The sequence below is a fragment of the Choristoneura fumiferana genome, chromosome 4, assembly GCF_025370935.1.
Source record: "Choristoneura fumiferana chromosome 4, NRCan_CFum_1, whole genome shotgun sequence".
Taxonomy (NCBI): domain Eukaryota; kingdom Metazoa; phylum Arthropoda; class Insecta; order Lepidoptera; family Tortricidae; genus Choristoneura; species Choristoneura fumiferana.
This window is the reverse complement of record NC_133475.1, coordinates 18,832,317-18,859,919: the sequence shown is the minus strand read 5'-3', so window position 1 is coordinate 18,859,919 and position 27,603 is coordinate 18,832,317. Positions and strand designations below refer to the sequence as shown.

The 27,603-nt window shown below is 38.9% G+C and overlaps 3 protein-coding genes across 6 annotated transcripts in view; 2 read left to right on the top strand and 1 right to left on the bottom strand.

Annotated features, from left to right (window-relative positions):
* The window catches only part of Cad96Ca (tyrosine kinase receptor Cad96Ca), a 58,963-nt gene extending 45,511 nt beyond the window's left edge, over nucleotides 1-13,452 (top strand). For 2 of the 3 annotated variants that reach the window (XM_074087177.1, XM_074087179.1), the window contains exons 4-11: nucleotides 223-681; nucleotides 1,767-1,874; nucleotides 5,058-5,196; nucleotides 7,232-7,383; nucleotides 10,297-10,479; nucleotides 11,271-11,410; nucleotides 11,799-11,940; nucleotides 12,413-13,452. In XM_074087177.1, coding sequence (XP_073943278.1) covers nucleotides 223-681; nucleotides 1,767-1,874; nucleotides 5,058-5,196; nucleotides 7,232-7,383; nucleotides 10,297-10,479; nucleotides 11,271-11,410; nucleotides 11,799-11,940; nucleotides 12,413-12,637 — 1,548 coding nt within the window. In that variant the 3' untranslated portion in view covers nucleotides 12,638-13,452. The remainder of the gene's footprint in view (nucleotides 1-222; nucleotides 682-1,766; nucleotides 1,875-5,057; nucleotides 5,197-7,231; nucleotides 7,384-10,296; nucleotides 10,480-11,270; nucleotides 11,411-11,798; nucleotides 11,941-12,412) is intronic. The other variant, XM_074087180.1, reaches the window with a different exon arrangement.
* Nucleotides 13,446-15,522, bottom strand: LOC141427591 (uncharacterized). Its single transcript, XM_074087176.1, has one exon. The coding sequence runs from the start codon at nucleotides 15,445-15,447 to the stop codon at nucleotides 13,468-13,470; it is 1,980 nt and encodes a 659-aa protein (XP_073943277.1). The 5' UTR covers nucleotides 15,448-15,522; the 3' UTR covers nucleotides 13,446-13,467.
* A 10,787-nt stretch (nucleotides 15,523-26,309) lies between these two features.
* Nucleotides 26,310-27,603, top strand: part of LOC141427096 (carbonic anhydrase 1-like) — a 21,361-nt gene continuing 20,067 nt past the window's right edge. For both annotated transcript variants that reach the window (XM_074086329.1, XM_074086328.1), the window contains exon 1: nucleotides 26,310-26,469. In XM_074086329.1, the coding sequence (XP_073942430.1) occupies nucleotides 26,391-26,469 (79 nt within the window). In that variant the 5' untranslated portion in view covers nucleotides 26,310-26,390. The remainder of the gene's footprint in view (nucleotides 26,470-27,603) is intronic.

Below are 27,603 nucleotides of genomic sequence, written 5' to 3'. Positions count from 1 at the left end.
CGTAAATTTTGCTTAGAAGAGAGGTTCTACTAACACTGGATATTCATTCACCTACTATTTGGACTACATTTATATAGTTCATTTTGCTTAAACTTTTTTTTTATTCGGACTACAGTGACAGGCAGTATCTTGAAACCAATGTGACTTTACTGAAGTTGTAATAAATATGCCTCCTATTTGTATGGTTTCTATTCATTACTTATTACATTTTATCAATTTCAGGAAAATCGTTCATACTCGCTATGGGTATCCGCTCACGACGGCTACATACCGCTGAAAACCGAAGTCCTAGCGACAATAACCGACAGCAGCGGGAGAAAAATAAAAGTACCTCACCCGCCTTCTCCGTTCCCCGCTTTCCCCTTTCCACCAAACCCACCCTTCCCCAGACCAACACAAAGAACTACCAAAGCAACAGAAGCAACCATAGAAGATACCACAGTACCTGATGAAATTACGACTACTACGACGCAAGCACCTAAGACGACTGTGCACATTACTACGAAGGACAGCATTCTTAATGATACAACAGAGACACCAGAGGTGCCAAGCAATGATATCTCCTTTGCTATTATACCATTGATAGCCATAGCTGGTCTGGTTGTTATTGTTGTCGCAGTAATAATTTTTGTATGGAAGAGGAATAATGGGCAGAAGGAGCCTAGCAAAAAGGATGATATGGTAAGTAGAATCATCATAAGCTGATTATCATGCTAAAGCCATCTTGCAAGAAAAAATAAATGCAGATTTAGTCGTTATTATCTCATTAAATTTTGACAGTTCAACACGTAACACACGTAAGTAAACTAATATTTTTTGACTATTTTTTTGATTTCGGCTTTTGTAAAAGTAGCTTTGTTTCTATACTAGTATAAACAAGAACTCAAGTCCTGTTAATTTCTCAAAAGAAAACTGTCAGTGCCAACAAAAATAGCCACTGTAACAAAATACTTTTTATTTCCAAAACTTGCGTTCAACAGCGCTTCACAATTTTTATCAGATCTGGCATACACTTTGGAATTTTAATGACCTCTAACCTGTTTTTCTGTGGTTACTTTGTTACAAACTTTACCGATAAATTCGATTTTAATGTACATTTTATATTTTAAAGGAGATACAGTACCTACTGCTGATATTAAAAAGTCCACTGAACTGTAACTTGAAAAACATGTAAAAAAAACACAGCTATTAAAGGTAATTTCTCAGTTATAAAGTCATAATATACACTGGTATGTTGTTCTTAAACATTAACTACATCATCGGATCGTTTTAGATTTGTTACTTTTGAATTAGGATAAAGTAGATCAAGTACACTACTTGACACTAACACTATATTATTTGCATCATCAGTCCTAATTTAAACACTGCTGGACATAACTTTGGACTATGAACACGTTTTTTAATTTCTTTACATTATATTCAACCACTTCTAGCTACTGTATTCCATCCGAATTTGAGGTATCCAATTCTAAGTCTACCACGACATCCATAATAACCTCTAGTCATGATTCTCTTTTGATTTTCTTTGTAAAGTGCTTCTCTAACTAGAAGAGGCTTACAATCCGCTCCAAATACTTCTCCTAATCTTTGGCGAGGTTAAATAGCACCGCGGCGCTCTTAATACCAGTCCATTCGCGAATATTACACAGCCACGACATCTTCCTACAGCCAACAGTTCTTTTTCCAGCCAATTTGCTCATTATTCTTCATGATCATAGCAAACAGTTGTTTACCTTGGTCCTAATAGTGGCAAATCTTCTTCACAGAGCAAAGACTCTACCGGCATCGTCCTCCAAGAACCTTCCTTGAACCTGTGGGACCGTCCTCACGTATACTCCAACCGATACGAGTCCTGGGACAACGGTCACTTACAGGTCAGTCACAATGTCCTTGTCAATTTTTCCATCAATCAATCAACAGCCATATTCCATACACTATTGAAACGTAGGGTTCTTTCATGTTAAGCCACAAATCTCTATCTTTGATTTCTCTCATCCAGCCACTTCTAAGAGTACTTTTAAGGTCACCCCTCCAAAGTGTCATAAGGCGTTCCCTTACGCGACCTCCACTCCAGAACTCTTTGGCTCGAACGATTGTTGTTTCTTTCTACGGCAGACGTGACCAGCCCACTGCCACTTCAGCGTATTAAATATCATTATGTCTATTAAGATCACTAAAAGAACTCCAATCTAAATCTTATCAGGCCTAAAGTTTTTTCCACATGACATACTCGTACATCCAAATCAGACCAAGATCAAGTATATCTATAAACGTATATTTCAATCTATTAAAAAACTGACAAGCAAATAAGCGTATCTTACACAATGTGAAATGCTGAAGCTTAACATACGGCTCACTGGTTCAAAGAAAACCCTGTTAATTTCCTATAATTATAATATAGGCCTTGGCATCTTTTACAGATGATTTAAGTAGCGTCACGACGATGGCACTTGAGCGCGTAAGTTGTGGCAAAGCTTCGTAATTTGGATCTCGGTTTCGGCAATTTAGATCATATTTAGGGTAATATTCGAATTTGTTCGTTGAATTTCCTTCGGATAACTTAAGTATACTTATTTTCGAAGATATTAATTTGTTAAGATATTCCAAGCGCAATTTCAAATAATTTTAATTCAAATTTAACTTTTAGCAGAAATTCTAAACTGGAAATTGTTTGTTTTCTTTTCAAACAAAACAGTTGAAGACAAAATGCCAGTGCCCGATACTTAGATTGGCATAGCGATGGGCATTCTACACAGGCTGAAGAATGGTTTCGATTTAAAATAATATAGGATAAAATATTATATAAGAATACGTAATAATAAGACAACACAAGTATACCGCAAAAAGCAACAAGCAACAACGTAATTGCATTTCTAAATCTCACAAAACGACGCTTTGCAAATAAATTACTGACATTTTAATGAGCCTTAATTCCTACCATAAAGTTTATATATACTCGTATAATAAAGTTTATTACAGGGGAAATATCGCCGAATACTTATCTTGAATGAATGGCGCAACCCGATATTAAACTGATTTAGAATCATACAATCATTTTGATTGCTTTCTGCGTTCCATCGTACTTTACTTCCGCGTAAAATAGCTTATTCAAATTGAGCGTAAAATGTTAAGATGTTTATCGTTCCTGCGAGCCAGTCTAAAAATAGCTATTTCGAAAATTTATCAAAGCAATGTTTGCATAAAGCGTGGGTGAATTATCAAAATAAACAAAAGATTTATCTCTGAGTTTTGCAATCATTTGCATTTTCTTTCTAGTTAAAGGTCTCTGTACGCCGTACTATGCTATAACCGTAACAGGAACGAGTCAATAACGTAATGTCAAACGCATACGTGAGATGCGAAGGCGACGGTTGGTTCTGGCACGTGCTAGTGGCACAGTATATATAAGCTACAGCAGTATGGAAGCTAGGTATAGTTTTTGAGATAAATAGTCCAATGGAGCGTTAAGGTTGGCCACTTATTTTTTGTAAAATTGAAAAAAAAAATGTTTAGCTCGCCCTGTATCTCAGCTTATTAGGCCTTTTATTACAAGCCTTAATTTAACTTGCAACTGTATGTTTTGTATGTATAAATGTTTATTCGGTTCAAATCTTGTAAGTTAAATTTGACTCACTTCCCGATGTATCACCTACCTACCTATCACCAAAACAACTAAACGTTTTATTTAAAAGAATAATGATTTTATTTAGTAGTAGTAAATCATTCTTACCTTTCAACATCAGCGGGGAATAAAAAAAAAGAAAAGAAAGCCCCGGTTTTGGAGAATCCGTGTTCAAGCAGCTAAACACTGCACAATATTTCCTAGGCATAGTTTTTAATAACGCTGATTATCTGGGGCGCACGCAATTTGAAACAACGCAACGCGGCCACTGCTCGTCTCGACGCATCACTCGCGACTGCAGTACCGCGAGACCCCCTTAGAGGCCGTGTAGAGCGCGCGTCAGTGTGAGTGTGTTAGTTTCGATCGATTTGTTTGTAGCTTCCCTACTGCTTTAGCTTATATATATATTATACTGTGCTATTGGGCAATACTTTTCGATACAATAGTAGATTGATAACCAAGGGTGGAAAGTGGCCCATTGCACCTGAGATAAGTGAGAGCGCCAATAGTTCGAGGGGAAATGGGTAATTTCACCCGAGTTAGACACTTTACTTTCATTTCAACTGTGAGGAAAGTAAAATAGTACAAAAAAATGAGAATAACATTAAATTATATCTCAGTATTCAATGAATTGAATTTACTTATTATCCAACCTCCAACGGTACCTTTTCGACCTTGCCACGGCCGAGTATAAAAAATAATCGAGTTGATCACGACCAAGGAGCTTAATGTACCTACGAAACTGTAGGTTAAACGTCGAACGAAGAAGTTTGACCTTTATTACAAAGATATATTACTTATTTATATATTCCATCTCTTTCTTTCACATCTCACGAATGACATCCATCTCTTTCTTAACCTAACTAAAGAAAAAGATGGAATATGTTCGTGACGTAATAACGATCAAATTTCTTGTTTTAAACGTGCATCTAGATGGCCATGCCGAAACGTGAAAAAAAAGTGTCATTGACGTAACTCAATTATCTTCGACTCCGTGGGTAATCGAAAAATTAAAAAAAAAAATACTTTCCACCCTAGAGATGAAAACGCAATTTTCCACCCGGCTATCTACCCATGAAAATTAAACTTTCCGAACAGGAGAGATGAAAAGAATATATTTTTGCCTGACACGTTGTAACATTACGGTGTTGCACTATTACGGCCATGACACGGTGTAATGGGTAGAGTCCTTTAACTGTTTTGCTACAGACTCGATTGAGAAACAAAACCAATATGTAGCAAATTACGTTACGCACTTGACCAGTAGGTGTAAGGCGGAGTTTAGACTTGCAAGCAAAATCGTGCAAGTTGCATTACATTGCGGCGCTCGATTGACCACTACAAACACGTGGCTTTACGGCTTTGCGGCCTAGACCATAAACACGAACTTTACGAGCATGAGATGTGAAAATATTTTTTCCGTCTTTTTCTGCAGCTTTCTGAAGAGACCACAATCACGAAGGAGGATCCGGAAGACGAATGGGAGTTCCCTCGGCATCGGCTGCGAATCTTCAACATCGTGGGCGAAGGAGCTTTTGGCCAAGTCTGGCGCGCACAGGCTATTGATATCGATGGTAAGTACTATCTTGTACGCTTATGACGTGCATTGAGTAAGCAGCACCGCTGTCTGTACCTCCCATGGACATAAAGTGGGGGTGATTCTTTTTCTCATCCAACCCTATAGTGTGGGGTATCGTTGGATAGGTCTTTTAAAACCATCGGAGGGTTGCTAAACAATTTTTCGATTCAGTGATTTGTTTACGAAATATTCAATTTTAAAGTGAAAATCGAGCGTCCCCCCCGCCCCCTAAAATCTAAACCTGTGGGTGGTTTTTTTTTTAATTCAGAATGGTAGTAAGTATATCAAACTTTCAAGGAAAACTATAACGGCTAAGTTTTCTTGAGAATTATTAGCAGTTTAAGAGTAAATAGCAGCCAAAGGTATAAAATATACCTAAACCATGGAAGATTCCATATAAAATACGAAATCATTGGAAAAATATTACTTAATTTTTTCGTAAGCCATTACGTGCGTGTCTGTAGCCATACAGAACCCTATTTTGGGCGTGTCCGACACGCTTTTGGCCGGTTTTTTCTCTTTCGGTGAACACTCGTGCAAAGATTTTTCACCGATAAAATAACCACCTCATTAACATGAAATGCAAATGAAGTATTCCGAAATTGTATAAACGACGTAATCTCCTCTAAAATGAAACAGGATACTCGTAATGTTTAGTATGTAAATAGACTATAGTTTGGTTCCTAATTTACATGCAAAATAAACATGAATTAAATACGTAAAATGCTCCTGCTCCGTTCCCACACAGTGTTAAACAGAAAATGGATTTTGATAAGATGTATGCATCAATTAGGATCTTCATCCACTATTCATTTGCATACTATGCTATGACGGTACTCATCCGGGCTTATCAGGTTAGAGTTGTTAAGTAGTCCGCTATCACCTCTATTGCTAATGAAATGAGGTAAAGTTAACGAAGTTGCAGGTGGTAGGACCTTGTGCAAGGTCCGCCCGGATTGCTACCACCATCTTGCTCGCTAATCCTGCCGTGAAGCGGCAGTGCTTGCACTGTTCTGTTTCGGCGTGGAGAGTAAGACAGCCGGTGAAATTACTGGCACTTGAGGTATCCCATCTTAGGCCTCTAGGTTGGCAACGCATCTACAATACCCCTGGTGTTGCAGATGTTTATGGGCAGTGGTGATCTTTACCATCAGCAGACCCAGGCAGTGACGTGCGCTTGGATGTGTCGCGGGAACTCACGGGTTCATCCACATTTGTAGAGCATTAATGATTATAATGGAATCTAATTTCGTACGTATAATCGAGGCGGTGCATCATCATATAACTGCACTCGAGCTCATCGCTCTTCACGTCTCAACGGGATGTGACAGTAGTGTGATAACGTCCTAACGCACAGCACTATGAACTATACTCGTATGACAAGCGGTGTCGGACAAAGAATCGATTAATTAAAAAGGTCTACGAGTAGAATGTCTTTTGTTCCGTCGCAATATGATTTATCGGTAAAGAACACAACAGAGACGTGAACTTGCCTTCGAAATCCAAAAGCTTAATGGTTACTTGGCCTGAAATGTATATTTCAGAACTAAATTATTGTTATTATTATTTTAAAATTTATGACGGTGGAAGCATTCTACACTTCCACTGAACGTAGATATAGTTTAGATATAGTTAGTGTTGAGTATTGTAACTAAGGGACCCCCATACATCCCTGTATTTCTCTTATTATTATTTTTTGTGTTTTTTTTTCTTTAATTGTATAATATAGTTTTTAAGTATTTTATTTGTTATTATATTTTTATGAGAAAATGACTTTCTGCCAAGTTTCTTGCGGCGCATTCTTCTTGGCAATGATGGTCTTTCCGAAAGCGCTGGTAGTTTAAAAAAATGACGTGTAAAAGTGCCCATTGCGGCCTATTTACTGAATAAATCATTTGAATTTGAATTTTGCATTTGAATTTGAACAACCTTACGTTGCGCTGGAGCTCTTTATCAAGAGACCAAAGTATAACATACCCTTTATACTGTCATCGTTGACGCTACAAATCTTTTTTCTCTTTCCTCTACAGGCAAGAAAGGCGAGCAGACAGTTGCTGTGAAGACCCTGAAAGAGAACGCATCGGAGAAAGAGAAGTCGGACTTGGTGCAGGAACTCATTGTGATGAAGAATCTCGGCACCCACCCTAACGTCGTGCGGCTTATAGGGTGCTGCACTGAGAAGGTAATCAGCCTAGCTCTTCATCATGTCAGCCGAAATACGTCCACTGCTGGAGATAGGCCTCCCCAAGGCTCTCCACCTAGCCTAGCTCTTGTCGGTATTCTGTACGCCTCTCTGCGAATGCTTTGAGCTCCTAATACGACATTACGTGGACCTTCACTTTGACGATTAAATAAATTCTTAAAGCGAAAATATATTGTCAACCCTAAGTTAAGTAAGTTTCTCATTCTTTTTTTTTTTAATCGACTGGACGCCAAACGAGCAAATGAGCCTCCTGATGGAGATTACCACCGCCCATAGACACCTGCAACGCCAGGGGTATTGCAGATGCGTTGCCAGTAATTTCACCGGCTTTCTTACTCTCCACGCCGAAACAACAGTGCAAGTACTGCTGCTTCACGGCATGATTAGCGAGCGAGATGTTGGTAGCAATCCTGGCGGAGCTTAAACAAGGTCCTACCACCCGCAGTCTCCTGCACCCGTTGTTACGTTAAGCAGCATTCACATTTTATCTGCCGTGTTGTGTTGTGATGCTCTCTATAGCTTGTGATGCAACACAACACAATACACTAACGATCACGTCACGATACACTGCATCGAACGCAACCTTATAAAATGTATGAAACCGATACCGTTCTGATCCATCGCAATACAACACGACAGATGAATGTGAATGCGGATTTAGGCGCAAGACACACAGAAGAGACGTGAGACGGGAGGGCGTCGCAGTCGCGGTGCCCCTGGAATCAGTTTTCATACTAAATGTAAACATGGAAACGTCGCGATCCAAAGCAGACAGAAGAGACGAGGAGACACCCTCGCCCCGTGTCAGCCCCGTACGCGACGCGCCACCGTCCCACGTGTCATCCGTGTGTCTTGCGCTTAATACAACTGGAGTTAGCATAAGTATTTAACAGAATATATATTTGTAGGGAGCCGTGGTGGCCTAGTGGTTTGACCTATCGCCTCTCAAGCAGAGGGTCGTGGGTTCAAACCCCGGCTCGCACCTGTGAGTTTTTCGAAATTTATGTGCGGAATTACATTTGAAATTTACCACGAGCTTTGCGGTGAAGAAAAACATCGTGAGGAAACCTGCAGAAACCTGCGAAGCAATTCAATGGTGTGTGTGAAGTTCCCAATCCGCACTGGGCTCGCGTGGGAACTATGGCCCAAGCCCTCTTGTTCTGAAAGGAGGCCTGTGCCCAGCAGTGGGACGTATATTGGCTGGGATGATATTTAATGTAAGGTAAAAGCAAACATAAACATTCCGCTTAGTTTTACTCTTTAATTTTACTAATAAATTAATGATGTATTTTTGGCGGTAAGTCATACCTACAGTGATTCTACGGTTTTCAAATAATGTACTTACTTAAATAGACTCTTTATAATAGCCCATTGAATCCTAATCCTCTTTACGGATATTTTAAAAAAAATGATTAACATCAAAAAAATACCCTTACCGTACAATTAACTGCTTTTGATCCAATTTACAGGGATTTTCCTATCAAAAGAAATCATACAACCCTTTTGGGCTCACCCCGTCTGTCACAGCTTATTTTTTCCGATCGACTGTACAGCATAAGTTGAAATAGGGTTACTGTTCATGTGACATTCGTGAAAATTGATAAATTTTGTAGTGGTTACATCATCATCATCATGTCAGCCGAAAGACGTCCACTGCTGGACATAGGCCTCCCCCAAGGCTGTCCACTCTGACCGGTCTTGTGCTTTCCGCATCCACCGCGATGCGGATGCTTGTCATTTTTTGTAGGGGTTACATATGAGATTAATAATAATAATAAATCTTTATTCTTCAGAAAACAAACACAGCACACAATAAATGAACCCTGGAGACTGTGTTACTTTTCACTGTGTTACAGTCTCCAGTGGATACCATTAACAGTCGTTGTTAAGAACAAACAGACCATCAATTTAGAAAAAAAAGAGAAAGTTACATAAAACAGACAATTAGGTTATAAAATAACCATCACCACCACTTGTACGTACATTATATTGTGTGTGTGTGCGTGCGTGTGTGCGTGCATACAGCCGTTATTTCTTTTTTAATTTTATTGTAGACCAAATAAAATTAGAACTTTGTATAAGTAACTTAAAAAATTGCGCGTACGAAGAACTCGACATTGATCTTGACCCAACCTGGAGCATCGTCCTTAAGGTTAAATTTAATTAAATTAGATCAAATTAAATAAAATTACAGCAATTGAAGATAATTAATAACACAAACAATTCAGTCTAATTTAATTCAGATGAAGATCGGACAATCTGAAAACGCTCTAATAACCTCACCTAACCAACAAAAAGTGGGAAGGCCCCGACTTTGTCACTTCAAAGTTCATCTCAAAAACGGCTGAACCGATTTGATAAAACATGTTTAAGAACTATAGCTAGAAAACCTGCTTTCAATTAAAAAACCGCATTCAAATCGGTCCACCCGCTTAAGAGCTACGGTACCATAGACAGACAGACAAACACACACAGACACATATAGTGGTCAAACTTATGACACCCCTCTTTTTGAAATTTTAGGTCCCAAATATGTTTGACAGTATGCGTCTAAGATTCCTACCGCAGCGAACAAAAGAGCTGATGATCTTGAAACGGCTGAACCGCTAAAAACCTTTAAGGCTACGCTTCCATCAAATATGTGCAAGGATGCGTTCCGAGGAATTTGTTTGTCGTGAACCAATAGAAGTGCTTTATTCACTTTTTCTCGCTCTACGCAGCTCTAGTGGAAACAGCTCGGCGGAGCAAGGATAGAGAAATCGAACATTTCTATTTGTGGTTCATGTCAAACACATTGCTCGCAACGCATCCACGCACTTCTCTGGTAAAAATTCAGCCTAAAAACTAATACAGAACAATCACTTTCTACCGCATGCTTGCTTGGTCTTCCAGGAGCCAACTCTAGTGATCATGGAGTTCGTGAGCCTCGGCAAGCTGCAGCAGTTCCTGCGCGACTCCCGCGCAGAGCGCCACTACGGGAACACGCACGCCGGCAGCCAGTTCCTCACCTCACGGGACCTCACGCACTTCGCCTTCCAAGTTGCGAGGGGCATGGACTTTCTCAGCTCCAAAGGAGTAAGCTTTGGGATCAAAACGTGGATTAGTTTATCTTTTTGAGTCAACATTTGTTCAGGCTATTTTTCCTGCCACTCGTTAGGAGGTGTTAGTCCAGTCACCATCGCTTATCATATCCATCCGGATATGGATAGTTTCCTGTGTAATAGTACATTGTGTCTTAAGTGCGGTAAATAAGGAATTACAAACAAGAGTCTATTAGAAGGCTTTAATGAGTCGATGTTTGTAATTCTAGTACCGCCCGTGCGATATACAATGTTTTTGAACACATTTGCGAGTAAAATTGTATATTTGTGAAAGATGGCTGCGCTCTTGGCAGCGCCACTCCCTGCCGCCCTCCCCGTCCCACAGCATGTGCCTGCAGGGCTACTACGAAACTCGAAGTTCGTGTCGTGCGGTCCCTCTGACACTTATACTGTTTAATACGAGAGTGAGAGGGACGGTACGATACGAACTTAGAGTTTTGAGTTTCGTAGTAGCCCTGCTGAACTGCGTGTGCGCGAGGGTAAAATCACTGACGTCTGCTGATTGCTGTGGTCTGAGGGACTACTTCGAAGTTCGAAAATCGAAATTCGTATCGTACCGTCCCTCTCGCTCTCGTATTAAATACTATAAGTGTCAGAGGGACCGCACGACACGAATTTCGAGTTTTAAGTGTCGTAGTAGCCCTGCGGTGTTTTGTTTATATTTTTGACAGAACGAAAATATTATTATCTCCAACTATAAGTATTTGATATGGTTTCAAATTTGAAGCAAGATATTGAGCTTATCTTCCTCCTCGCTCCTTACAGATTATTCATCGAGACTTGGCAGCCCGAAACGTGCTGATCACCGAAGAGCGCATGTGCAAAGTGGCAGACTTCGGGTTTGCTCGGGACGTTGCCGGCACGCACGTCTATGAGAGGAAGAGCGATGGCCGTCTGCCTATACGGTAAGATATTGTTGACAATAGATTTAAACTACAAGTTTCCTAATTTTTAAAGGGTTTAATTTCAACAAGACCATCAGGCGTTATACTTAACTAAAATAATATTTTTACTTTTTACTTGAAAGAACCAATATAGGTAACTGTCTCACATCCGGTTCGAAGGACCAAACTGTTGAAAATGTTAAGTACATAGTTAAAAGGATTTCATTTAAAGAAGAATATAAATTCAGGTATTTTGACTTGAATAGTGTTAATGCCTGTGACTTGACTGCCGAAATTTTGGCGGTGCCCGTTCTTAAATCCACAATCCTCTGCGTGAGGGACCAAACTTTAAACCACTAAGCTACTTTGACTTTTTCTCGACTAAACCGAACGTTATTTGTAATTCCAGATGGATGGCCCCGGAGTCACTATACGATGATATCTTCAGCGTTAAGTCTGATATCTGGAGCTTCGGCGTGCTGCTCTGGGAGATTGTGACCCTAGGTTCAACGCCGTACCCTGGTTTGTCAGCTGGTGACGTCATGAGGAAGGTACTTGGAATTCTTTCTACATTTTATTATGGATAAGTAAGGTCTTTGCACTCATGTTGTCAGCATCTTCAAGATTTGCATATAGAGCGTTTTTCTAGGATGAGTAGATTTTGCCTTCGTCTTGTATTCCTTGAACGCTACAATCTGGCCATCTTAAAATGGGACGGAATAGGTATTCATTCGCTTGTCAAACGTGCTCATTTTAGACATCACACACCTCCGTTTCTTATTTCCTTTTTAGGTAAATAACTTTAAAAACTAACCCAGAAAAAGCCTAAAAAAGGATTACCTTTGGGGATATTTTGCATACATGTGGGATCTACTTTTGCTTAAAAAATAAAAATTCACTTTACGGTTCTAACCTTATATACTTAAGGAAGTACGTAATTAACCAATAAGACTTGTCCAAGCTATTTTACTAAAATTTTGATAATCTCGGCCTTACTTCTAAATCTAAACCTTCATTTTTCAGGTCCGGGAAGGTCATCGATTGGAGAAACCAGAGCATTGCCGCCGAGAACTTTACAACATAATGTACTATTGTTGGGAAGCCGAATCATCCTCCAGACCAGATTTTAAAGAAGTAGTCTCCATGCTGGAACGCCTTCTCTGCACGGAAACTGACTATATAGAATTGGAACGTTTCCCTGACCATTCCTATTATAACGTTCAGCATTTGGATGGAGAGAAACTTTAGTTTTAGTTACTCTAATTAGTTACTTGAATTTGCATCTGTGAATTTATCCCAATTATGGTAATAAGAAAGTTGAGCGATGAAAATGTGCTTTTTGCATAAAATTGACTAGGTTAGCAATCAGCTGACGTTACTTGATTTTAATGTGAAAGAAGGGCATGTTTCAAAAATGTTTAATTGCTGATATTTTATATAAGAGATGTCTGTGTTGTGATTTTATCTCAGTTTATTCGAATGAAATTAATAGAGGCAGAATCATAGGTAAGTATGTCACTAAAACTTATGAGATAGCGATGATTATGGGCTCTTGAAAAGGGTACGAGTATAGATTACTACGTTGGTATCAGTTGTTTTTGGCAATTCAAGCTCTAAAACAGGTATCTTTAGACGTTGCCTCAGAGTAACAACGATAAATAGAGAGGATACATGTCTTCTCGTCTAAAAAAGGACTATCATAAAAACACGTTATTTTAAAATTCAGATTAGAATCTATTTTGTAACAAGATTTGTTTTAATGAAGAAGAAGGTAAAGCTAGAAGTATTTTTAATCAAATAAAGTGTCAGCGCCAGGATTGTGTAATTAAATAATCCTTGGCGAAAATGAGATTATCTTGTAACAGTGGCAATAACAGCAGATTACTAAAAATAGCTATTGTAAGAATAATTAGGACAACTAGCTGCTAGTCTTTAGATAATAGGCGAGAAGTTAAGTTACGTATTTGATAATATTTTTAGTTCCAAATATCTGTACAGTAAATCAGTGTTTTAAACATGGGTTTGTAATTTATGCACTTTTGAAATAAAATTTTGTTAAAAGACGTAGTTTTATTTAATTAAATCAGCGTATACACAGACTTTTTAAATATTTTAATATTTTTCACAAATTTAGTGTTCATCGTCATTTCTATTACAAAGATTGTGGTACCAAAAACATAGCCAAAGACGAGTGCTAAAAATCCGCCTTGTAAAGATTCAGTGGATAAGGCTTCCCTACTACTGTTTTCTGCTTCTAAATCATTCAATAGCAACGCTTTTTTTGTCAACGTGTAGCCTGCAAAATATTTCCGCACCTTATCATTTACGCCGTACTGTCTAAACAACTCTAAGGTCTTCGAAAACTTGTTCAGAAAAGGAAACCCTCTTAATGATACCATTTCCAGAGGAACTGTGAATACGTTGACTTCAAATGCATAGAATTTAGTATTTCCAAATTTATCACTGAGCTCAGGCATTACTGCAGTTATATGTGCCAACTCTAAACGACTACATAGCAAAGAGAAATTTCTGTGAACTACAACATTTATCATTGCTTCTTTTATATCAATAATATTCTCCCATTTATCAGAAAAATACATGTCCATAGAATCAGTCGAGTTTTCAAAAAGATCTTTTAATTCTTCTGAACCACCGCATCCTAAATCACTCGCTGCTAATTCTTCTACCGTCGATATCTGATGTTCGAAATTTGGATTCGTTAATACGTCAATTAATTTTGTCTGATACGCAGTTAGAAGCAAAACACAATATAAATTAAGAAAAATGAAAAACAAACGTAAACTGTTTGTTACTGGCCGAGAATATGCCACAAAACCTAGGTTACTGATCCACGTGTTTATCAAGTAATGATCTAAATTTTTCCTATAGGTGGGATCTTTGCTCAATTTAGCCAATAGCATCCATGTTAATGCTACTACAACAAATCCAGCCACAACTGAGATCCACACTATTCGCTTAAATATGATAAAGAAAGCAAGCCACAAGGGCTGTTGAAAAGCACGGGGCACTACCCAGGTGTACGAGTCCGATAAATAATTAGAGCTGCATTCAAAATCTTCATGTACCTCATTGTCAGGAAATATACCTCCTAGAAGTATTAAACCTTTTTGAGATACTAAGTCATTGAGAGCTCCATCCCAGCGTCCTCCTGGCTGTTTCTCACCACGAAAAGCATTAAGCATTTTGTAATTCAATTTTATATTCAAGCGTTTAGCCACTTCACCGATCAGCATTATCTCTATATTAGGATCCTTAGGACTCCTACTTATAAATGGTTGTCTTTCAAGAGCCAGCATTTCCAAAGTGCATCCTTTCATATCCAATGGAATTTTGTTTTCAAATATAGTCTTTGTGTATTTCACAATACCATGGTCACACACGTTTTCTACAAACAGTCTTGTTCTGGCTGATTCATTAGAATACCCGCAATATTTAGGAGGATCGTATGGTCTCCAGCCATAGACAGTTGCTCGTCTTATATTATTTGCCTGCGGAATTATAACAACTATGTTAATGGCATTCAGTTTGAAAAGACAGTTTATAATGTTCTCCGCTTGCTTGATGTTATGATCGTCTGAGCTAGTCATGTCAAAAAATACAAAGATAAACATTGCTTTCGGGTTCCAACTTCTTGATCTTCTCAGTCTACTCGCTAGATGAGTGAAATCGTCGTAACTATCTATAATAGCAACGAAATAATCAGCTAGTGGTATCGGTTCAAAGTGGTCCATGTGTAAAACGGAAATTTGTAATATTTCTTGGTCATTAACGCAGATAGCTTTATCCTTTTCTGTTGGTTTAGCAATTTTCACTGAATATTTGACTTTGTCGTGCACTGATTTCAATATTGCTGTTCTTATGGTAACCACTGATGTGCTGACGTCGTTCGTGTTGATGAAGTAGAGAAGTCCCGGTTCAGCAAAGTTTTTGTCTATTAGTCCGATGACGCAGTTCGCGAAATCATTTGATACTGTGGGGCCATGGGGATTGATCCGTGCTTTCACACCGAGCACAAGAAAAATAATTACTAAAATCATTTTTACTGCTCTGACGCCGTTGATTTAACAAGAATAACAGATGAAAACTGAAACGGCGTTTATTCACGGTTAATTTCAATGCACTCGCGCCATTAAACAAATGGAAAAATACATGTTGATTTTATCACAGACACGGTAATTACCTTAACTGTACCGGTAACTACATAATAACGTCAAAATGTCATTTAAATATCGTGTAGTTGATTTTTTAAAATTATAAATCCGATACAAATCGTTAATTATGTACAGTCAAGGGCAAAGATATCGACAAATAAAAAAAGTCCGGAGTTCCAACAAAATATCTGGTACCGGCCATTCGACTTGGCTGTATACGACTTGTGCCAACATTTCCATGGCCTTTTTAACTTAAAAAAAAAAATTGTGACTGATTGCAGGCGCGCTAATTTTTTATTGTCGAGCTAGCGCGCCTGCAATCTTTTTAACTTTTTAATTTTTCACTGCACTGCACTTTCTGATATGTAAAGAATAATGTCAACTTTTACGGTCATTTTTGAGAAAAGTAATTGTTTCGTGTCAAAGTATTATCTTTAAAGTCTCTACACATTACACCGTGTCATACCATGACCGTAAGAGCAATGTGTCAGGCATAAAAATACATTAAAATAAAAAGTACATTTTTTATTTTTTATTTAGAAAAATACATTTTTTGTTGACTAATAAATAAATATATTCTTTATATCGAAAAGTGCGACTATGCCCACTAGCACATTTCGTAACCAACCGTTGCCATCGCGACTCATAGATGCGTTTGACATTCCGTTTGACAGTACGTCTGACACGTTTCTATTGCGGTCATAGATTCTGGCCAACGAAAGCTGTCCACGAGAAACTGCGGCAAATAAAAAAAATGAGGCTTAAAACACTTGCTGTACAGTCAACAAAGTATGTTGCAAATGGCAATGTTGGTTAAAGGGCCACACATATTTAAGCAACCTTGGCCGTGTCGATATCTTTGCCCTTGACTGTACACTGATTAAACAATGTTGATACCTACTTGGAAATTATTTAAATTTTCCAGATATTAAATTATACACTGGACTCTTCGAGGTGCATCAAAATTCGTGAAGAAATGTGTGAAAGTTGATGAAGCAATTTAGGAGTCCCTTGGTAAATTTAATGACCTTTATCAGTGCCATTTACGTACAGCCCAGACGCATAAACTTTTGGACCATTTAGACCAGATTGGCATTAAATATATCTTCTAACATTTTTATGCTTACATAATCTTATAACATTTGCATTTTGAGGATAGTAGGAAGTTGAATTAAACACAATATTTATTTATTTCTTATAGCAGAAGTATCAAAATTATCTAAGCCGGGCTATAATGACAATATGACAATTTTGTTTTGACGGTCTCAAAAATGATACCAGATTTATGTTCCGTAAAAAATGCGTGGACTGGACAGCTTTCGTTGGCCAGAGCATTACCATGTAATGTGTAGAGATCTTTAATAAAGTGTCAAATTCACGTTAAAGGTCTTTACCGGTTGGGTTGGCTACGAAACGTTCTTCTTCTTCTTCTTCTTCTCTTTTAAAATTAATATGGCTTTTCTGTCCATATGAATAGGACAATTTCGCCAGTGTCAAAGTAAACTCTCTTTGAGAGGGACGTTGTACGGTGGTTGTAGTTTTTGCAACTTGATAGTAAAATTCCAGAAACCACGTGGAGACAACTTGCGCATTAAAAATGTCAGATACGAGAGCAATATAGAATTTTGTGATCACTGTTCACTGTTAATCGCCGCATAAAACACTATCAAAATTATACTTCAACTAGCCAAAGAAACAGAAATAGCAAAATTAGATATTTTCTACATCCGCCATGTTCGAATGCTACAAATCGAATCCTACGAAACGTTCTAGAGGGTATAGTTTGATACTTTTCAATACAAAGAATATAATATATTCTTTATTTTTGCCTCACACGTTGCTATAACGGTCATGGTACGATACGGTGTAATGTGTAGAGACTTTTATTTTCCAATAATATAATTCCATTGGATAATAGGGACGTATTTTAGCAAAAACGTTCCAAAGCGACGTATTTTGGGAAGGATATTCGATAGCCTGAACAGGTACAAAAAAAGAGTGGCTGTGAAGAAGCAGTGATGTGAAAAGGCGATAGTAAAAGAATAACGCACACGAATATGAAAGCGGTAGGTACTTGATATGGACATCAAAGTTGAAGGCTTCTATTTATTTTTTGTAAACGAGGGTACTTTACTTTTAAGCTAATGGTTAATAGCACTAACGGACATTAGCAGACATTAATTTACTTTTATGATGCTTCTACGAGTACACACAGCCTTTCTAATTTCGAAGTTATGTCTTTTTAGATTAAATACGCTCCGGGTTTCTTAGACAAATGGGGGGTGAAGGAGACCTCGCTTGCCAGCGTGTGAATTGTGGTATGTATACATCTTTGTATTTATTTCGCTTAATATTATTACACATATATATACATTGTAACGAATTGGCAAAACGACGCGCCAGTCAAGAAGCGATCGCAACCATTAATTCATTTACAATTTTACTTTTACCGTGTATTACCTTCAAACAGTTGGTGGTCCATGGCAAGACAGAAATTTTGTCAAATGGTTCTCCTTACAAAAAGGTTAAGAACCGCTGCATTATACAGTACCTGAATGACAAAGCTTAGGCTAAATAAAATTCGTAAGTAAACATACATTTTCTAAGAAATATGTAAGTATGTAGAGCTAGATCAATTGTAAAACTATTCCACACTTTCAGTGCTCGGTTGGCCAAGGAATGGCGTCTGGAGTTGCTTGTACCTAAGTTTGGTGAAGTTATCAAGCTTTTCTTTAATTTAGTGCTTTGCTGGTTTATTACAGTTTAGATTAGTAACGGAAATACTACTGCATAGTATGGATGCGTGTGTTTTTTTTTTAATTTACTATTTCAATCCCGGAACTTTAATTCTAGCCAGATCTATGGTTTACGTGAGAATAACCGCGGCTAAAAGCTACGTTCGCTAATATTATCAAAGTTTGTGACTCCATTAAGACGAGAGCATACATCGAGGTAATTTCTGCAATACTTTAGCTGTGAAAACTTGGGAGTGCTGCCTGTCGACTGGAGCAAGGTAGCAAAGCGGAATGTGGGGTTAATGTGGATCAGAGTTTCGGACTGGGTCTGTTTTGCGAAGTGGTGTTGAGGGAAAGTGCTAGATAAGTAGCAGAGCGGAGCGAGAAAGTAATACGGAGCGGAGTTGCAGACTGATTATTCATTCGCGGCGCTTCCCCGCTTTCCCACTAGCGCTCGTTTCTCCGCCCGCTTCTCCGCTCGCGCTCGTTTCTCCACTCCGCTTCCAGGTTTTATATGAAATTTTAAGCTAGCTACCAACTCCCTCTCCACCGAAAAGGAGCGGAAATTTTATGCTATTCTATTGGTGGATTTTTGTCACGCTCACCGCTCCGCTTTTTCGCTCCGCTCCAATTGACAGGCAGTCTAATAGAACAGTCGTATCTATAGGCACAGTATTATTGCTATGGCTCCTCGTAAAATTTTACTAGGTACGCAATAACGAAAGGTAATAATCGCCGGGAGCACTATACTCGTATCTGCACTTTGTAGGGATTCCCAGTACCTGGACTGTCACGCCTTGGACATAATTCTCAGTGGAGTTCCGTATTAACTATCTGACCTTCCATTATTAATTAATCTCCAAATGAGAAAGGCCTAGAGGAGATTTAGCTTAGTTTTTAGGGTTACGTAGTCCGATAAAAACGGAATCTTTTTAGTTTTATCCCGAAGTTTTAGAAATTAGGTCTTTCCATCTCTCTGCAGATTTGCAGAGACTCTTACTTATAAGTGACACTGTGAAAGCTTTTTACACGTTGCAAACGAAAAAAAAAGTGTGCGTAAAAGCAAAAGAAGTGAAAAGTGGTGAGATCGACTCTGGAAGAACATGCAACAGATATCACTACAGATTGAGACCACATAGCAGACTAATTGGAGAGACTGACTACAAAGCTTGAAGTACCGCGTTCGACCCTCGGTCGGGGCGGATATTTTGTATACGGAATGCGAATAAATTTGCTCTCGGGTTTTGGGTGTACCTATACCTAATTTTTATTTAAGTATCTATCTATCAACTTAAGTATTTATTGAATCAGGCGTTACTTTGCACTTTGCACTTTGAACTGAATGAAAAAACCGGCCAAGAGCGTGTCAGACACGCCCGAAATAGGGTTCCGTAGCCATTACGAAAACATTAAATAATATTTTTCTAAAGATTCCGTATTTTATACGGAATCTTCCAAGCTTAGGTATATTTTATACCTCAGGCTGCTATTTACTCTTAAACTACTAATAATTCTCAAGCAAACTTATCCGTTATAATTATCCTTAAAAGTTTGATATACTTACTACCATCATGCATTTTTTTCAAATTTTTCCACCCACCGGTTTAGGTTTAAGAGGGGGGGGCGGGAGGACGCTCGATTTTAATGCAAATTTGCACTTTAAAGTTGAATATTTCGCAAATAAATCACTCGGTAAATTTGTTACTGCACATGCTGCGGAGGGGGGGGGGGGGGGGGCAAGAGCGCAGTCAGCGGTATTGGCAATTATTAAAAAATATATTAGTTTTTCTTTTACAAATATGCAATTTTACTCGCAAATGTGATGGAAAACATTGTATGTCGCACGGACGGTACTAGCATTACGAACATCGACTCATAGTAAAGCCAAACTCGTCTTTGACTTGGACACTAATAGGACTCTAGTTCGTAGTCGTTCCTAACCACTAATCCGCCCTTAAGACACAATGTACTATTGACTTTAGCACAACAATTGTAGATCTGACTCTGTTAATTGCCACGGTCGTTATATTCCTCTTCTTACCTTATTCTGTTCCAGAATCTCCTCAGTTACTACAATATCTGTCTTTATTTCTCGTCTCTTCTTACAGAGAACGTTAAGGCAAAATTTCGGCTATCTACCTACGTGAATAACACAACATAACAACAACAATAACAAGACAACAAGACCACAAGACAACAAGTCGCAGGTGGTAGAACCTTGTGCAAGGTCCGCCCGGATTGCTACCACCATCTTGCTCGCTAATCCTGCCGTGAAGCAGCAGTGTTTCGGCGTGGAGAGTAAGACAGCGCCGGTGAAATTACTGGCACTTGAGGCATCTTAGGCCTCTAGGTTGGCAACGCATCTGCAATACCCCTGGTGTTGCAGATGTTTATGGGCGGTGGTGATCTCTTACCATCAGGCTCCATCAGGAGACCCACTTGCTTGTTTGCCATCCAGTCGAATAAAAAAAAAGTCGACAAGAACGTAGCTCTTAAATTTAGGAAGAAGACATACGCCCAAATGTTTAGGCGTTTGAGTCAGTCAAACGCATATACAGTATAATTATATACAGTATAATTAAAGGAAATTAGAGGCTAAGCAATTCAAGTACATAATTACAGCAGCGACAAAAAGTTTCCCAGTCATCATCAGTTACGGCTTTCCTTATGGCTCGAGCGCAAAAAGTGACAATTAAGCGGGAGCACATGTCAGAGCGGCACCTAGCAGAGTTAGGCACTTGTCCCACCGCCGACGATGAGCGAGAAGCGAGTAGAGCGAGTAACTAGAAACGAGTGGGCGAGCAGCGAGAAGCGCTGTAAGCGAGTGTTCGAGTGCGACGGGCGATTACTCGCTCCACTCGACTCGCTCGTGCGGGACGGCCGCCAAGCTGACATCGCTGAGCGAGTATCTATAGCTCAGCGAGTTCTATAGCTCTTGTCACTGCGACAAAAGATGTAAGAGCGAGTTCTCGCCGACAGTGTGAACAGCCAGCGATCAACTATTAATATATGTGTCTCTTTTACTCACACAGGATCTTATATCTTTTGTTCGTTTCTTGAGCGAGAAAATACTCGATAGCCAATCGTTTCCTCGCTGGCGGTGAGACAACTGCCTTATGCCGCCATTTTTTATCTCACAAAGGCATAATTGAGATATTTTTGTTTTTTAACGGTGCTTTTTAGAAGGACGTAGCTTAGGGTTCGTGCTTGGCTTTATAAAAATGGATGATCCCATCTCTTCTCGTGGGTTGTCGGAAAAGATGAGTAAGGGGCTGTTTCACCATCCATTGATAGCTGTGTTAACTGACGGTTAAATGTGATGCCGTCTCCGTCTATTCGAACGAAAGAAATAGAGACGGCATCACATTTAACCGTCAGTTAACACTAATCAATGGATGGTATACCAGCCCCTAAGGCAGCGTTTCTTAACCTGTGGTCCGCGGACCCCTGGGGGGTCCACGAGTATGTGTATGGGGGTCCGCCGTCTTATCTATAGACATTTGAATTAATAAAAATTGACCTGAATGTATTCCTGTTTTTTTATAAAGGGGGTCCTTGAAATCATGCTTGATTGTCTAGAGGGGTCCGCGGACTGAAAAAGTTTAAGAAACGCTGCCCTAAGGGATTTGAGAATGTGTGTTAGGAGTGGAACATTAAATTAAAAAATTAAAAATAAAGTTGATTATTCGTTACAGTCAAAATTTTAGATCAAAGTAACCCCAAAACAACAAAAGTGCTTGTAACTGCTGATCCTGTTCGCCAATTTTTTTCATTTCTTTGGAACAAATGCTGCTGTATAGGGTAACTATCGATTGTCGTTTAAAAAAAATAGGGTATCAAAGTAAAAGACGGTTCAACTTTGATAACCGTGTTATTATTTTTTCTTCTTAGAATATCCAATTTGGAATATAGAAAGACTTAAAAAAGTTGATGTTTACATTTTTTTTAAACGCCTATTAGTAAGAGATAAAAACATGTCAATTATTAAATTGATCAATATAACTCCAGTTTACGGTAATCTTTGCAATAATCTTAGCAAAAGGGGACAATTTAATTAATACCATTCATTCACTAAGCTTACCTTCTATTATGATTCATTTTATACTTATGGGCTCTATGCCGCGTATAATTTCGTTGAGCTCATTATAATGGGCTGAGCTAGAGTCGAAATACTTTTAGGTGCCTTGAACAAATTTGGCTAAGAAGAAGTAGTAAAAGTCGTCTATACCTACCATTATACCTCTTGATAGCTGGAGTGCTAAGTAAAGTTTTTCCTAAGTCTACAATTAAGAAGGCCAAGAACCTAATTACGTAGGAAATTGTGGGTGGTGTTCCTTTCTTGATGCGTTCACGGCAAAAAATACTGGGGAGGGATCTAATTTAGCCCTTAATTGTTTTTACGGTTCCATACTACATAAGTAAATACACAGAATATATAATAGTACTAACGAACAGAATGGACCCCTCATGCGCAGATTGCAGGAAAACCGCAGGAAAGCAGTCGGGTGCGCAACGCGATGTACGCGGTGTACTTCCTTTTTCGAAATAAATAATGATATCTGAAATTATCGCGATTAATACATGAAATAACTACCTACCGAAAATTCGTTTAAGTTTGTATTCGTATATCTATTGTAATTGAAAATAATAATGCTTAAATACATAGACAGACACATTTTAAGTAGGTTTAAATAAATAGGTAAGATTAACGATAAGATTTATTTGCACTATATAAGCCATACCTTATAGTACCTTTAAATGTTATTGGTAGCACTTATTAAAGTTTTGCGATAGTCAGCCCTGTGTGTATCTTACGCACACATTGACGCGTGAACATGTTCGTGCCTATGTAGATTCAAGAACGCGTATTTTGTACGGCGTGGCCGCCGTGTGGTAAATATCTAATTTTCTTAATATAGGAAAGACCAAAATAAGCACATATTTTTAATTTTATTATTTATATAAAAAACAACATACAGTTAACTAAAACGGGCTTCCTCTTCCAAAAGTATAGCACAGCGCGGGGCATTGTGGTAGTTACTTTCTAGTTACTCAAGACGCTGGCCGCGTTGCCCCGCTGCACAATAATTATCACGCTACATATCACTACGATCACTACAGAGTGCGTACAGCAAAGTTCGAAAATTGAAGTTCGTATCGAACCATCCCTCTCGCTCTTGTATGAAATAGTACAAGTCTCAGAGGGACCGAACGACACGAACTTCGAGTTTCAAATTTCGTAATAGCTCTGCAGAGGCTGTATTGTCGTCTACGTCATATTTAAGACCTGGAAGTCTTTAAACTAGTTCAGTATTCTATGTGGCTACATCGACCTCTTTGTTACAGTAGAAAGTACGAGTACCTACTGAGAAAACTTCGATTAAGACTCTAGCGATCGGCGGATCGACATGAGATTTTCTCTGTTCATTGGTTGAAGCGCTCAACGGTCGAAGCACTTCTTTCATAACAGGAACCTGTACCACTACCATGAGTTTTACAGTGACCGTACTCGATAGCGACGGCGTAAATTATTTGTAGAGGCGCTGTACAATTCTCCATACAAATAATTTACGCCGTCGCTATCGAGTACGGTCACTGTAAACTCATGGTAGTGGTACAGGCTACACGCGCATTGTACTAGAAGTTATGCCAGCCTATCGTTACGAAGAAACTTGTTTCAAGGCCTCATTCAAGGCCAACGTTGAATCCTGAAACTTGTGAAGGTCAAGTTCAGGACGGGGTGTCGTAGGGATGCGGAAGTTACGTTTATTTCTACGAATTAGTTTTCTAGGTAACTGCTAGACAATAGCTGTTTTAATAGATGCAGTTATGATATGAGGTTATTTATCTTAGCAAACCTCTAATGGTTTTAAAAGACTTTTTCAACGATACTCCACTCTACAAGGTTAAATGAGAAAAAAAATCACCCCCACTTTACGACTATGGGAGGTATACTAAAAAAAAATTTTTTTGAAGTTTTTATTGTACCATTTTGTCGGCATAGTTTACATATATAGCCGTGCAAAATTACAGTTTTCTAGCATTGATAGTCCCTGAGCAAAGCCGCGGACGGACAGACAGACAGACATGGCGAAACTATAAGGGTTCCGTTTTTACCATTTTGGCTCCGGAACCCTAAAAAGTAAGTCTCATCCGAGCGCGATTTGAACTGTAGATCCCTCCAGTTTATATTATAAGGTTCAACACTAAACGGCTTAACTACTTACCACGCCGATCGCAAAGCTGTTGAAAATACAATTCTTATATACCGCGTGAGATTTTCACGAAAGAAAAAACATTTATAGTCAAAATACCACCAACGGGACTTATCACGCTAGCACACACGAGTAATATTTACCTCGACGTTTCGGCAACATTGCAGTGGCCGTGGTCACGAGTAGACTGAAGTGTGGGGTGTGTTAGCGTGATAAGTCCCGTTGGTAGAATTTTGAGTATGTGTAAAAATCACGAAATGTAAAAACGATATAGGAATAACATTTAATTCGAAAAACGCGATTTCCCCACTTAGCAAATTCCGTCGATCGTTAGAGCCGTAACCAGCAATATCCCTGAAAAAAAAAAAGATATAAATATAAGTACCAAAAACATTTTTAATTCTATCGCTTAATCTTGGAAAACATTCATTCCAAGTTCCAAAGAAAGAAACAATAACTAATTGAATTAAGTACAGCAGAAATTTTCCGCAAAATCCCTCAAGGTCGTTCAAAATGTGCGGAAAAACACGGGGGATTGCGGAAACGGCAATTGTGGAGGATTTGTGATTTCGTCGTGATTAATTGATTACGTGGCGCGCGACGAATGCACGTGCCTAGCACGCTAAGTGGGCACGTGCCCGGCACAAACAGCCATTTGAACAATTGAAAAACGGATCGACGTCATCGCTGTTTTGAATTTACAACGGAGTTAGATGTAAATCTTTTAGTAGACGCTTATACCTAAGCCACAATAGAGCTCTAAGGCAGTTGTCTCACCGCTGGCGAGAAAACGATTGGCTATCGTCTATTTTCTCGCTCAAGATACGAACAAAAGATATATAAGATCCTGTGTGAGTAAAAGAGACATATATATTAATAGTTGATCGCTGGCGGTTCACACTGCCGGCGAGAACTCGCTCTTACATCTTTTTTCGCAGCGACAAGAGCTATAAAACTCTCTGAGCTGTAAAACTAGCTCAGCGATACTCGCTCAGCGCTGTTAGCTTGGCGGCCGCCCGGCTTGAGCGAGTGGAGCGAGTAATCGCCCGTCCTGCTCGAGCACTCGCTTTTCACTGCTCGCCCAGTCGTTTCTAGTTACTCGCTCTGCTCGCTTCTCGCTCATCGTCGGCGGTGGGACAAGTGCCTAAAGCAGTGTTCCCACCAATAATGTGCCAGGACGTGTTTGTTGCAAGGAGTGTTTTTCATTTTCATTTCAGTTGCAGTGCTCCTAGAGGAAGGATTACGATACGAATTAGCCCGAAAAACATGAGCTGAAAGCATTGGCAGAGAAGCGTACAGAATGGCGATTACTCCACTGACAAGAGCTAGGCTATAAAATATAAATAGAAATGAGAAATAGAAATAGAAAACGTTTATTCGCATTTCGCAAATTACATAAACACAAAATAAATAAGTATAAAGTAAATATGTATGAAAGTATTTGCGAGATCGCGCAACGGTCTTAGCTCAGCATAGTGCTGGCCGTAGAGGCCAACGCTGGTCTTCGGCTGTGACCGCTTGGCGAATAATATTTATGATTATGATGATGATTTCGAGCTAAACTTGATTTAAGACGTGGGTTATCCGGTATAATATCGTGAATGTGTTTCATATTAGTTTCATGTTCATAGCTCATATTAGTAGAATTCCCATTCCCATTATTCCCGTTGGATTCCCGTCAAGTCCTTGTCAACTCAAAAGCTTTGAACCAAAATCAAACCTTTGTCTATTTAACAAACTGCTGGCCACCTGACCGCCATTAACTGTCAATCAATAATGCCAACGTCACAAAGTTTACTGCAAAAGCCACCAAACGAAACCTGAAATTGTTGACTTTGTGGCGGAAACAGTGTTAGTAAATGTGAGATCAGAGGAGCGTATGGTGCCACGAGCGGGATTCCATGCAATATGCATTACTTGCCTCTTTGTGCTGTGCATTTTGAATGTTCAACGTTACGGTGAGTTGCAAGTTAAAATGCAAAAAGTTAGTTCGTAAAGTTTTTAAGTATATTTTCCTCCAAACAAATTATGTAAAAAATAACGCATTTTTTACTAGAAATGTGATATAGGTCTGATGATATATTTGTTGCGGAATGTAGACCATCACCTTTAATGAGCACACGATATTTCGACGCAGTTGTGCATCGTGCATAATCACGGGAAGATCACGGGTATACACAAAAGTTTAAAGTAAGTTCCCATTTCATCCTACTTCCTCATTGCTTCCGACTTATTATATTATAAATGCGAAAGAGTGTGTGTGTGTGTGTGTGTGTGTGTGTGTATTTCTGTTACTCCTTCACGCTAAAACGGTTGGACGAATTTAGATGAAATTCGGTACATAGATAGCTGGACACCTGGAATAACATATAGGCTGCTTTTCATCCCGATATTCCCACGGGAAAGGGATGAAATATCGAAATAAAAACTCTTGGGCTTAGTCATAAAATTTGGGATGGTTGCTTTTAATGCAACGTCAATGAAAAACATGATGTCATTTCAGGGAATTCCTGCGGAAATTTTGTAATTTCCCGGAATTTCAAGTCACTGCTGTATCTAATGATTTACGCAAGCAAAGCCGCGGGTAAACTCTAGTAATAAATAAATTGAACCGAGTGGAGGGTACAAACATCTAACCGCGAATCATTAAGCATGTTGAATTTCACCCAATTTTTAACCCCCGACGCACAAAGAGGGGTGTATTAAGTTTGACTGCTATCGTGTGTCTACTGTCTGTCTGTGGCACCGTAGCTCTTAAGGATAAACTGATTAGAATGCAGTTTTTTTTTATTTGAAATCAGGGTTTCTAGCGATGGTTCTTAGACATGTTTCATTAAAATCGGTTTAGCCGTTTTTAAGATATTGAGCTTTGAAATGACAAAGTCGGGGATTCCCAACTTTTTGTTGGTTAGGTTATAGCAATTGGATTGATTTGCAGCATTAATATTTATGTAATTTGGATGTCAATGCAAGAACAGTCAAAAGAAGTATGGTCAGTAAAAAAAAGCTCGTGCTATTGATAGTTTTTTAACATGCTTATTTTTACATAAATATAATATAAATAAATATCATGGGACACTTGACACCAATTG